General features: G+C 38.5%; 1 protein-coding gene and 1 long non-coding RNA gene across 2 annotated transcripts in view; one reads left to right on the top strand and one right to left on the bottom strand.

The window, feature by feature from the left end:
* LOC136252752 (uncharacterized) overlaps positions 1–14,470 on the top strand; it is a 232,625-nt gene that overhangs the window by 98,622 nt on the left and 119,533 nt on the right. The window lies entirely within an intron of this gene.
* LOC136253082 (uncharacterized) overlaps positions 1–14,470 on the bottom strand; it is a 45,562-nt gene that overhangs the window by 24,414 nt on the left and 6,678 nt on the right. Inside the window, exons 2-4 of the mRNA XM_066045684.1 lie at positions 809–856; positions 477–752; positions 265–312 (exon numbers count right to left, since the gene is read on the bottom strand). Coding sequence (XP_065901756.1) covers positions 265–312; positions 477–752; positions 809–856 — 372 coding nt within the window. The remainder of the gene's footprint in view (positions 1–264; positions 313–476; positions 753–808; positions 857–14,470) is intronic.

Genomic DNA, 14,470 nt, shown 5'->3' with positions numbered 1-14,470 from the left:
ATTTTTAAATGCGTTTTATTACAAAAGTACTATTGTGAGTATATCGACGGTTTTCCAAAATTCGGTCACATATACATGAAATTACATGTTACTGTGTCATGTAATGCATTACATTATTACTCGTTACTGCAAAACAATATTATTACATAACACACTACACCCAACTCTGTAAGTGAGCAATAAAGTTATCTAACATTACTATAATTGCAATTCTATCATGTATATACAAACTTGGAATAACACCACACTACTGCATTCACTCACATGGAAAGTGGCCACTGGAGACACTGTCATCACTGATCACTGCTGAAACTATAGAAGGAAAAAGAACATGTACATGAGTCACCTGGTGCAATTGAGGAAATGTGAGATTCTTTCATATGCAGTAACAATTGGATATTGTGTAGCTTCACATAATCATATACAGTACAGCACTATATTCTTCTGAAAATCACATCATTAAAACAATTCCTTACCATATAAATCATCAACTGGATTAAGACCAAGTTGTTGTCTTCTGACATTTGTAAGAGCAACCTCCAATGCTTTCCATGTAGCCCCAGTAGGAGTTAACTTCAACCACTTGTTTAGTACTTCTTGAAAACAATCTTCAACTTGCTGAGGATGATTCTTTTTAATAATGTTAAGTACATCAAGTTCTAATCCCAACTCAAGGCCAATATCCTTCCAGTCAGCAGCGTATTTCTTAGTAACATGTCTGTTAAGATCTTTCATTGTTGGAATGTTATCCTCTACAGGTCACACATGATACAAGTAATGGTAATAATAAACAATACAAGTCACTTACTATTTTTAATCTGGTCGATGACCACTGCACCATCCACTATTGTTAGATCTGTACAACATAGTTAAATGTCAGTTACTACACTGCACATTATGTAATTGCCTCAGGGGTAAGAACCAGTCTATCATGCCTCAAATTTTCCTAATTCAGTCAAAGCATTTTCGTTTATTTCTGCTAGCAAATTTGTTTTAATGATTATTCTTTATAAAGATATTATTGCCCACATGAACAAAAAATGTAATTTTAAAGCAATGTGTGATCGGATCTGTGAAAACCTGGTATAATGACGCATTTTTAAAAATTCTCGATTATTTATCAAGACACACGGTAGTGTGTTGTGTGGCCAAGAAAGCCGGTGCGCTACACTGTGAGTATATTAACAGGAAAAAAGAAAACAGCTTTTTCATGCCTGCATAGCTCCATGGCCCCTTCTCCAAAGCACACCTTTTTGCATTATAGCTGTCCGCCAGGTAGGGTACACCACACAGCAAATTTGATTAAATGCACACCAGCCATTTGGGAGATATGGGTATTCAATGTTTCACTTTAATTTCTTCATTATTTTCTTCTTCTTAAGGTTACGGAATAGTTTAAAATGCGTGGGCGGAACAAATTACAAAACCTGCTTTAAACCAAGCAGGGATAAATAATTTCAACAACTGTGTTGTGTTAGCAATACAACTAATTGTGCTTGTTTGTTTTTACTACAGAACAACGACTGTTCTTGGGTGTGTGGTCTACAATAGAGCGATGTTTTATAAAAACGCGCCGCCAAAAACCAGACTAACAGATTACTGAATCCTTATAATTTCAACACAAGTGGCTAAACAACTAAAATATCTAGGTCCTGTGGAAGCGATTTTTTAAGTTACTGGTAGTATAGACGTTTTATTGAACTTTTAGTAGTCTTTTCGGGTGAAACAAGCTCTTTGAAGGCTTGTATCCGAGTCACTTGGGAGAAACACGCCAAAAACGCTTCCACAGGACCTAACAAATTTAATATACAGTATCACTATGCCCCAGAAAAGCCAATAGAGCCTACAGCTTTTGCTGTATTTGGCGGCGGAAAAACATGGTAGTGACAGCTGGAGCTGAGCGATGTACGGGCTGGCTTACTTGTGTTACTACAACAAATTGTAGTGATCCACCTGCCTCAAACTACACTGTAGCTACATAAAAACATTAAATATGAAGGGCTTCATCTTCATTTAAAACTTTTCACGCTACTAGACTGGTTTTATGGGCTTCTCAAAAAGTATCGATAGGCATTCAAAATTTTGAATGATTGCCCGTGACTATACCGTAACCTTAAGTAGTGGGGGTTCAATTTATTTTTGCACACTTTGCAATAATTGCTATAAAATGCAAACGTTTAACTCAATTGCCTCAATCTTTGGCACAAATCAAGATTGTATAAAGGTGAATTCACGTACCAAGTTTGCTGTGCATCTGATGAATATTCAAGGTGACATGAGTGTTTATTCACGTAAAACTTCTGTCATGGCTACAGGGTAAACCGAATATGGGAATAACTTGAAAATTGGTGTGTACATAGGTTGATCATCATAGCAGTACCTTTTGATAGTTTGAATAGCAATAAAATTACAGCTAAAAGGTTATAAAGCAAAAACCAAACAATTGTAAAATGGCAGGATTGAGATACTCTAATAGAGCAGTCAGAATGGGACAAAAAAGGTGCACAAAAATGCCAAAAAAAACTTACCATGCATAGTTTGAAACAGGGACCTCCATTCCTAACACCCACATCCTTAACCATTGAACCACTGCTATCTTGGCTGATCACTTCACTTATTTTCTGCATTACAAATGAAAAATCTGTTTACAGTAATTTTCATAGATCTACCAATTGAAGTACTAGATTTTTCTATGTATGTTCTTTTAGAAATCCTCAAAAATGTTCACTCTATTAGAGTAGTACAATAATGTGATCTACCAATACTAGATTGTTCTATGCATTAGAAGTCCTTAAAAGATGTGCACTCTATACTAGAGCATTACAATAATATTACCAAATATTGAAGTAAAGTATGCAATAGATCTACCAAAAGAAGTTCTAGGTTGTTCTAGAACAAGAGCACGCATAACAGCTACAATGATTGCAACCAATCTCTTATCCCTTGCACCTCCCACACTCGCCATCATCGACTCTGCTATCAGCTCCCTTACTCAAGAATTAACACTCACTTCTATTCCTTTTTCCCGTCAGCCATCAGATTGTGGAACAGCTTTAGCCAGCAAACCATTAACTCTCCAACTCTAGATCACTTCAAAAGAACACTTATAATAACATGACTGTATGTACGAACTGTTTTGTAATATGTCACACCCCCCTTCCCCACAACTCACCCACTTGTAATGTTGTGCCACACACTCTTTTTGAGGTTCTGCACATTATAATATATAATAATAATAATAACATTCTATATAATTATGTTCTTTTAGAAGTCCTCAAAAAATGTGCACTCTATTAGAGTATAATATTGCTAAAATGTTGAACTAAAGCATGCATGCATTTGTAAGTCTGTCTTCAGTAATCATCATTGTGTCTGTATAGGTAAGAAGAAAATGTGAGTAAAAATAAACCCTAAAGTCAGCCATAGGCTGATTTTGGGACCTTATATGTACAACAAAAAAAAAGCACAAAACAGCCAAGCTATGAAAAAATGGTGCGGCCTTAAAAAGCCTTGGTGAAAAAAGTTGAGAAATCAGAAGAAATGGCTGCAATGATGTTAATGCTAATAAATTTTAATAATGCACACACTTTTAAGGTTGCACTATTTTTTCACAGCTTGGCTGTTTTGTGTGGATAGTCTACTTAGCCAAGTGTTCGTTAGCTTTGACCACATTTCAGCCTTGCATGCCAACAACTTTTGAAGTTACAGCCCTACAAAGTAGCAACAACAGAAAGATTGATATGTACAAGTATTGGAAAATAAAGTACAGGCTCTTACAAAAACGGTTGTAACTTATGAACACAATCAAGTACAGACTTGCAACTTGCATCATCATGTTTGCAATGGTTATAGGGAGTCCATTATTGGGTATGTTTTCCTTTCACCACCTTTCTTCACTACAAACAGAGACGAAATCAATGAAGAAAGATTGATTGCATACGATCGCTTTGATGTGACATATGTGACCGTCTCAGCAAATACCCGACTTGTTCGCACAAGCATGCATATTGAGAAAAACGAAATTTAAAAATAATTCATAAAATTACGCATGCTACAAAGAAACATATGCCAGTTTTTATCTGGCCAGTATTTGAAGAAGGAAGACTCAAATCGATTAAAACTATATACCATCTTATTCGCCTGCTCATGGAGAGTTCGAAAATCTTTGTTTCGTTTCTGTAGCTTCAACGGTATGTATGTCACGTGCGTTTGTTTATGATGCGGTAAACTTAAACAAGATCGGCATCGTTTCTTCTACTAAACCGCTTTCATATCCATATGCGCAAGTGTCTACAGGGCTAACACTATACCTTGGCTGATGTGCTGCAGGGGTGTAGCCAGACGTTTGGTGATGCCAGGGCCCTAGCCAAACCTACTGACAATATCTCCAAAAGCGTAACCAGGATTTTCTTGAAGGGGTTTCGGATTTCAAGTGGAATGTTCTTGGGGGAAGGCCTGGGTGCTTCCCCCTAGACCACGTCTGAACGAAATGATGCAAACACAAAATGTGCCCTTAGGCTGTAACATTAAAAGGTGCTGTTTGTGCATCTAGCTAGCTAAAACCTACACACTGCTGTTTAAGCAGCTTATAGAAACTAATTCAAATTATAAATCTATTGTAGCAAATATTTCACTTCCAGACAGCCACCTTCAAATTTTCTAGCACACGGGAACCCTCCACACTCGAGTCCCTTAGTTGGCAATACTTCCTTCCGGGTATACATTGTTCTCGGTCGGTCCTCCTGTTGATGGTCAGTAACTTTAGACTTGCTTGTGCTCCAATGTATTTGAGACATCACGTGCCCGCAACATGTGACAAATAAACAAACCATTCATCAGATAAATATACATCAACTATTCACAGTTTGTGCTCACCTGACACATGAATAACACGACCACTCAAGTTTATCGCAGCTGCTGCCTGGTAATATGTGTGCCTCAACACTTTCGCCATTTCCACCATGCATCACATGCACTACTGATCACGTGATGCAATGATCTCGATGATGTGCAGTAGTTCGCCCTTGATCTCCCCTCCACCAACTACACGACCTCCTTATTTATAACTACACACGTAGCTTGCTACACTGCTTCTCTGAATACTGAGACCGATTTATCTCGATTTGACTGTCTATTAGAGTATCTCGAATTATTGATTCCCGGGCCTGGGCCCGGGTGGCCCGGGTTCTGGCTACGCCCCTGATGTGCTGATCCATGGTGAACATTTTAAGCCAAATTGCAACGTTGTAGACTAATCCAAACAGAAGTTATGACTGCGAATGTAAGCGCCTGTAGTTTATTTTCAGTATAGTCGCTGTACAAATCGATCATCTTACTCTTCCTACTGTCTAGTGCTATAATTTCAAAACTACACTCCACAGAAAGCTGAAACTTTGGTGATCCATTCCTTGGACACTGCCAATAATGCTGAGTGAATAAAAAAAATTTAATTGTGCGAACAAGTCGGATTTTTGCTGAGACGGTCACATATACAAATACCCATAACTCACAAACCCTTTAGTCTACTGCAACAAAACAAAGAGTATAGAACTCCTCTTGAGTAGGTGAATACGATGATATCTAGGTTTTTATCATTATACCCTATCTCCACAAAGAACAAAGCGTTTAAAAATTTTACAGATTTTTTATAATTACCAAATGTTTTACCCATTGCAATCAATGGCTTATACTGAAAATTTAGGCTTGCACCATTATGCACAGATCCAGTCACATATATGCACTAATAATGCAGTTATGTTAAACTGGCTGCTTCATTAGTTAGCATTGGTTTTGCTAGATACTCCAGGCTCCCTATTATGCTCAAAAGTATGCCGGTCTGATTGGTGGGGAGTACCCATGGATATAGATATGCTCAGCTCTGACTCAACAAAACTCTAATGCAACAGTTACATAGATGCGGTTTGTAAAACTGACGCTAATAATTTTATTTAAAATGGTTAATGAAATCAATCCTATCCATTCATTGAGTACTTTGTTAGTGCAGCTTTGTGCTATGCATTCGTACCATGATAGTGTACATGTGGTGTTAGTAATAAAGTAGCAATGCACAGATGTAACAACATCGCAACACAGCAACACTGAAACAATGCAACAACTCAACAACGCATTAAAACTACAGTGCTACACTAGTATACACTTGCAGTATTGTGCTGTTGTATTGTTGCGGTGTTACATTGTTGCGGTGTTGCGGTATTGCATTGCTGCGGTGTTGCATTGTTGTGTTGTTGCATTGTTAACATGCTGATTGGGCAGTGTGCACTCGGCATATTCGAGCACTGCACACCTACGGGATGCCATAACCACTTACCATGTATTTAATATATGTGCATACAAATACTCACGACTATATAGTACTTTCCTAGCTATATGCATCACCCTTCCACCGCATCTAGATCTATTACCTACTTTTGTTGTAATTCCAACCACAATAACATTTTCCACAAAGCCATAAAGTGTATGCGACAACACCAAACAAGTAAACACTCATGCAAATATGTACCACATAACATTGTACAATTGCCATAAAGTGTACATAACAGCTCAAAACACAAATAAACATTCATACAGATATTTATACACAAGTACTTTGGGGAAAGGGTAACTGAGAAAATTGTTGGAGCAGGGTATAATAACTTTCGCACAAGCCATGCAGATAAGCATTGTGGATATGGCATAATACGTAACTGGATTTACAGTTGACCAAGAGGCAAATATGTCTTCCAATTAATATAAGATTGCAGCAACGCACCATATATGCATAGCAACACAACATGATAGCAGCAACCACTGAATAATCACATCAGTTAATTTTAGAGTAATTCATTTGGTTTGGCTATGCGTAGATAATTAGCACTTCATCCGCCCAAATTCTCCCCAAACTTCCTCAGTTCCCTATCACCCCATTTAGCCGCAGTACCATATTAGTTGGTATAGCACACACACGGAAAGGGGAAAATGTGTATATCCAATGGGTAAATACCTGTAAATTTTAACCTTAACAACCAAAAGGAGGGTACATGTATGTAGAGCTGGGAAATATACCGGTATTGTTAGTAATCTGTGATATTTAAGTCATGGCCAGCAACTGTGTTTCTGGGTTAGACGGACAAGTTGACTTTCGTTGCTGATTAGCTACTGCTATTTGTGGCCTTTGCAATACACTATTTACTAGTGCTGGGAAAAAATAGCAAACGGTATACCTTCCATAAAAAGTATCACGGTATTACTAAATACCATTGGTATTAAAGTAACTGACATTTACCTCACCAAATACCCATGGTAGCTCAGCAAAACTTCACGTACAAATTACCACAAATTACCACAAACAAACTTGTTTACATAGTTTGGTTAGCTGACTACATCAGCACCTGCCTACAAACATGTCTGGTTACATTCTAAATATGGGATGAAATAAACCCACAGGGAGGCCATAGTGCCCAGATGGTATGGTGGTATTATAAAAAACAGGTGGTATCAAAACCAGTATATCCATGCAATACATAGGTAGATGGAAATATATTCATATGTGAGCACAAACTGCAGCGAATGTATCGCTATTGAAACAATTGACAAAATACCATGAGACTACATTGCATGGTAGGATGTAGCAAAATACGAGTAAACAGCTGGATATCCCTGCAAGCAGGATCAAATATTAATGTCCTAATAATGTAATTCGTAGTATGTATGTGTGCAAGTGAACAGATCACACTCATACTGCTAAAAGCAGAACATCACACATGGCAACACAAATGCAACAACTGCCATGCCAACACAAGTGCAACAGCACACATGCAACAATACGCATGCAATACATGCATGCTTTTCTGTCTGCAAATACACCATGCATTATGGCATGATCTTGTGAACTTAAACCTGTCAAGCCAGTTTAATATACAATGAATCATCATGTTTCATGTATCCTACAAGATTGGTTCACACTTTAACTTGAAACAAGTGTATTGATTTCAGTTCATGATGCTAGCACTGGGCTACTTTGCTAATGTACAATCCTCTAATGGACCTTGCAATCATCTCACAGAGTCTGTGTTGCTGAATTTAATTTAAATTACCCAAAAGGCTAGTTTATCACTAAAGGATGTTGGCTTCATTTACTGTGGTATGGTACGTAGGTTTGCACTGTATTTATTCTACGCCCACACCAAGGCATGTTAACTTCAATTTATTGCATTGCAATAAATTACATTTGCAGCGTTGTGTTGTTGCATTCTTGTGGTGTTGCATTATTGCGGTGTTGCATTATTGCGGTGTTGCATTATTGCGGTGTTGCAGAGTTGCGGTGTTACATTGTTGCAGTGTTATGGTGTTGTGTTGTTGCATTGTTGCTGTGTTGCGGTGTTGTATTGTTGCATTGTTGCCATGTTGCGGCGTTGTATTGTTGTGTTGTTGCATTGTTGCCATGTTGCATTGTTGCGGTGTTGTGGTGCAGTGTTGTGCTGTTGCATTGTTGTGATGTTGCGGTGTTCATTAAAAGCCACTGTGCAGAGACTGTAGAGAATTCAGCTACAATCAAGTCACCCTTTAGAGAATTTAGTTACATTACAAATCATGAAGACAGTTCATCTACAATTAAGTCACCCAGTAGAGAGTTCAGTTACAATCAAGTCACTCTGTAGAAAGTTCAGCTACAATCAAGTCGCTCTTTAGAGAGTTCACTTACATTACAAAGCATGAAGACGGTTCAGTTTTACAAACAAGTCACCCTGTAGAGAGTTCATCTACAATCAAAACCCTGTAGAGAGTTCAGTTACATTACAAATCATGAAGACAGTTCAGCTACCCTGTTGAGAGTTCAGCTACAATCAAGTCACTCTTAGAAAGCCATTCTGTATGATGAATGATCACTAATCACTTGGGTGATATGTGAATGAATGTTTCTATGCCATCACGTGTTAGCGATTGAGCAGACCACGGAACAAGATTGCTACATGTTTTTAAACTGAAAATAGATTAGTAACTTAATAGTCCTAAGTACTTTAAACTTATCAAACAGCACGGTAGTACCGTTTAAGTAGGCCCACTGCCTAAAATGCTACCTTCAAAAATCACCCTAGATACATCTTACGCAATAATTGAAATTCAAATTTTCGTCTGCCTGACTGCCTGCCTTGCCTGCCTAACCACAGTTGCAAGGCTGGAAGCCAAACAAAGCAGTGCACAGCTACCATTTTATGCTACAATAACAAACTTACCAGTGGGATTAGCCTTTTAGGTTTCCAACAAATGTGTGTCCTCTACATCCTTTCTTTCCTTTATCTTCAATCAGGCTTGTCTTCATCCTTCTTCATGCAATGAAACCATATTGAGGTATTAATTTCCCCTATCAACACTTTCCTTGAGCAGCATATTTAGACACCAGAAACTTATTTAAATGCCCAACTTATTTAACATGTCTCTTGTGAGAAACATTCCCATCCAGGTGATGTGTACGACCATGATTTATTTGATTCACTACTTCACAGCATTACCCAGCTCTGTCACATTTCTTACTCTTCTAGTGCTAAGGTTGTTGCTACAGCTGGGGAGTTAGCTAAAGATCGGAGACATCAAGATGCTGTAGAGAAGGCAGGGTGTGAATTTATCCCTCTTGTAGTAGAAACCTTTGGTGTTTGGTCCATATCATCGCTGATCGCACGACTGGCAGAAGTGGTGCTTCAACTAAACAAGCCCGGAAAAATTTGTTGCAACAACTTTCAGTTTTTTAATGGACAAATAATGCACATATGATACTAAGATACTGAGCTTTTCAAAGTGAAGACACTGACTTCCCATTCTTCAAGCCCTCCCCCCCCCCAGTAATTACACTTGTAATTAAGTTGTATTAGGGTAATTTTTATTTTATTTGTAGTTATGTTATATTTGTTCTAGCTAATTATATATATTGGTGCTAGTTTTGTTTTACTCTCATTAAAAATATAAGCACTTACACTTGGTAGATACCTGTAACTTCATGATAGGTTCAATACCATGCCTATTAATAGTCTCATGCCCAGCCAGGTTCGTGCCAATGTCTGGTGACAATGCTCAAACTTCTTGAGCCTGGAAGTGCGATCCAGCCAAAATATTGGCTGGCCAATCAGAATCGAGGAGTTGCATAAACGTTTAAACAGTAAAAAACCATTTGAAAATGGCTAGGAATATAGTAAAACTCAGAATAGGGTGTTTACTCTTCTATTACTAGGGCATTTCATTTCTGGTGAAACATCGAGTCATGATTCTTCAGTCTTAACACTGTTTATTGATACAACGGCATACAGAATAGAATTTTGGCTCATTGGGCTCATCATGAATTTGTGAATCCACCAAGGTATAGTTTTTTTCCCAAGGTATGCTTTGTGTGTTTGAGAAGGCAGGAAAATCCACTGAAGAAAGATCATTGGTAAATTCTTTCATCACTACAATATAAACAAACGTCTGTAACACAGAAACCCTCTCGTGTATGGAGATAAAACAAGGATTTTTAAAATGCCTAAGAACAGGTGGACACATTTATTCCCAGCTAGGATACATCCATTGGAGTGTTACGTAATTTGCAAACCAGTGAGGCAATAAACACTTACATAAGTTTTTTTCTGGAACTTAATTGTATGTTTTACGCATTGTTTTTAAATATATTTTATTACAAAAGTACTATTGTGTGTAGATCTATGATTTTAGACGCCAAGGATGGCATCCATATCAGTTATATGCATCAAGCTTCACACAGCTCCACTTCCTAACTCATTAGTCTGCTCCTGACATGTCAACACCCACGTACACTGCATCAAAAGAAAGAAATGACGCTGCGCACCCCAGCTATATCAATTATCATCTGAAAAGTTAAGTATCCATTACGCTTCGTTGTCAGGTATGTTCAACCTGTTACACAGCATTATGAATCAAAAAAACTGTTCAAAAGCACCTCTGCAATCCACGCATACTGCATCAAAAGAAAGAAATGGCACCACGCGCCCTAGCTATCAATTATCATCTGAAAAGTGAAGTATCCATTAGGCTTTGTTGTCAGCTATGTTCAACCCGTTACACAGCAGTATGAATCAAGAACTGTTCGAATAGCACTTCTGCCATAAACATAGCCACTATCAAAAATACAGACAATTTCCATTACGAAGGGAAGCCATCATGCGCTACAGCCAAATCAACACCTTTCGCTGTCAGCAAAGATAAATGGGACACAAAGGAGGACACTGGTAAGTCCATGAAGAATGAATGCATTGTATGTACTGCGGTATGTCAAAAGACACGTGTCCGGCTGAAGCAACATCAAACAGTGAAAAAATCAAGTCTACAGCCTTAGCCATTATCGAGTTACGCTTGTCTGAAAGCATCAGTCAGTCAGTTAGTCACTAGAAAACTCTGTTAAATATAATTCCGTAGCAACCTGTTGAAAGCATTTTGGAAGGCTTGTTTGGGCTTAGTTTTACCTAACCAATACTGCCTCATCGTCGTCTTGGAAAAGTGAGACTAGGTTCTGAGTGATGTTTTTCATGGGACACGCCCATACCCTACTATATAGTACTACTGTACTGTATGATAACTTAAAACAATAGTGTGTAGTGCTACTATACTGTTCAAGAGAATAAAACACACATGATACCAGCTGAGCAAAAACCTGCATTTTCCTCAAACTTCATTTTATGACTTTTTTGTTTTTGTTGTGTACAGGGAAAAACCAATGGGCTCCTAAACAGGTAAGAGCTTTCAGAATTATATCAAAGGACAACAATTAGAAAACAATCAATTTGCACAGTACCTATACGGAAAAAATACAGGCAGTCATTTAATTGATCATAAGTCTCAAGTGCAATGGACTACAGAATTGAGACTTGTGTCATTCTATTCACCATGAACTGGGATATTTATCAACGTAAACAAACCCATGTACAGAAATAAAACAAAACTATCTATCCATGAAGAGGTGAATCCATTGGCATATTATGTACAGGTGTAGTTCAATTGATTAAAAATATATAATGTAGGACGCATTTTTTACCAAATGTATTTCAATGACATTTATTTCAAAAACAGAATTATGCAAAACAAGTCGGGTTTTCGCTCAGCAAGTCATATGTAACAATATTCTTATTATACTTGGTATGAAACTGACTGTTATATTAAGGTAAATTAGAGTATATCGGGTTTGCAAGCTGGACAAACAGAGCATAGCTTTAGTAAACAGTATAGGACTAATATTAGAATGGAGAACCAGACTATTATCAGCAATTAAGTGTGTGTGTTCTATTACACAGTTAAGTGACTGCTCCATCAGAGTATCTCGATTGCACAGTACTAAACATAGTACAACAGCCTTACTTCCACCCTTCTTTTAACATTATCTAGCTAATGCCCTCTCTCGAACCCTTGACAAGCAGGCGAAACACTGGTTGTATTAAGGGTTGGTCAACTGCCAAACAAATAGCTCTGAAGCACATATCAGTGAAACTAATAACACTAAATTTTTCATGGAAGACAGTTCATCACTTCAACTCTCTAGATTATAACACCTGTTCCAAAAATGCCTCAGGAATGGAATGTTACTCACGTGCTATGCTGGTTTGATTAGCATTTATTAGAATCATTATATATTTCAATCACTAGTACAAAAGCTCCCGATAATTACTTTCATGCCTTTGTTTGAATAATGTACGATCATATAGGCCTTGCACTTTTCTCAAAGTTACTATACAGCAGGAAAGTTTAGCAGGAGGAAGGTTTAGTGAATTAAGTGAGTGAGCGGTATTTCGCCAAACTAAAATCTGCCAAATCATTTGCCCAATACAAATCTCTATGAAATTTGCCAACCTTTTTCACACCAAAATCTTATCGTGGCAAATTCACCACCAAAGTCCAAACTTTCTTGCTATATGGTACTTTGTTATTAACTATTTTATTTACAACGTAATCTTGACCACATTACTTATTGTTCTTAGTACTTTGTTGTATTAATTGCTGTACAGCAATCAGTACAGATTATAATGCACAGGTGTATTACATTAATTGTATGTAGCTATTCAAATTATTACTAAAGTGATCAAGGGATGGGGATCGGAGTTAAGGAGTAAAGTGTTCCAGATTGATTTTAATTACAGTGGGAACATTTGTAGTGGGGTATGACAATATAGCCGACGTACCTGTCACAGCACCAAAAATGTGTTGGTAGAATTGTAGTACGCCGAGGTTCCACTAACGATTGGCGGAATAGGGGAGGATTCAAGACTGGTCATGAAGCCAAGCACCTCGTGTTAATGCCACAATCGAACCTGATTCTTATCACGTGAACCGCATACGTGCGACATACTAATAGTGTTACATAATAGGTGTATGATGTTCTACAGTTCCTCCTCCACGACATCCTCCGGGGGGGCAGAAAGAAGTCTGACCCATTCCTTCACTTGATCTGTGGCCTTCCTTGCAGAAGCTCGCTGTGGGCGACTGTGCTCACTCCCAGAGTTGTCTGGATCAGGAGTCATGTTATCTGAATTGGTAGTAGCAGTAAGACTCTTCTCCACCCCTAGTTCCTTCTCTTCTGTTGCATTGAGTTCTAATGGGTACAGCTTAGTTATTGGTCTGGTCGTGTTCCCATTAGCAGTGCGTATTACAGCAGCTCGTATCAGCCCATCTCTTCCAGCAATCAAATCCGTCACTACAGCCATTCTCCAAGTTGCTCGAGGGGTGTCATCATGAACAACGACTACATCACCTTCTCTTATACTCTGTTTGTTGTTCCCAGATGCCCTGTGGTACTCCCTTAATGCTGTTAAGTACTCATGACACCACCTCTTGCGAAAATCTCTCAGTATGGCTGCCTGGACCTTGGCTTTCTTCTGAAGTTGACTAGTCTCTCTGTAGCTTGGGTCTATAAGTTCATCCATCTCCACCAACTGATGTGGTAGGCAAGTGATTCTGCGGCCGTGTAGAAGGTGAGCAGGTGTCAAGGGTTCTGGATCACCTAATTCAGAAGAGACGAACGTGAGTGGCCTGTCATTGAGTGTAGCCTCTACTTCTACAGTAATAGTCTCTAAGGTTAGCAGTGAGACGTGCCTCCTTCCTAGAACCTTCTTTATTGCAGACTTGGATAGGCCAATCAATCGTTCCCAGAACCCCCCAAACCAGGGGGCCCTCTTCGGTATGAATCACCATGAAACACTTCTTCTACCAAGTTCCTCCTTGACTGTTGGTGACTCCATTAGGGAACGTAGCTCTGATGCCGCTGATAGGTAGGTTGAACCATTGTCTGACATCATGATTGTTGGTAGTGATCTTCTTCCTGCAAACTTACGAAAAGCCATCAAGAACGTATCAGCTGTCAAGTCCTGGACTATCTTCAGGTGGACGGCACGTGTAGTGGCACAAGTGAAGAGACATAGATATACCTTGACCTCCTCCTTGCCTTGTTGTACATACAGGGCCCCAGTGAAATCCACTCCTG

This window comes from Dysidea avara, chromosome 4 (genome assembly GCF_963678975.1).
Source record: "Dysidea avara chromosome 4, odDysAvar1.4, whole genome shotgun sequence".
Classification (NCBI taxonomy): Eukaryota; Metazoa; Porifera; class Demospongiae; order Dictyoceratida; family Dysideidae; genus Dysidea; species Dysidea avara.
Note: the sequence above shows the minus strand (reverse complement) of the source record. Positions and strands in the feature narration are given on the sequence as shown.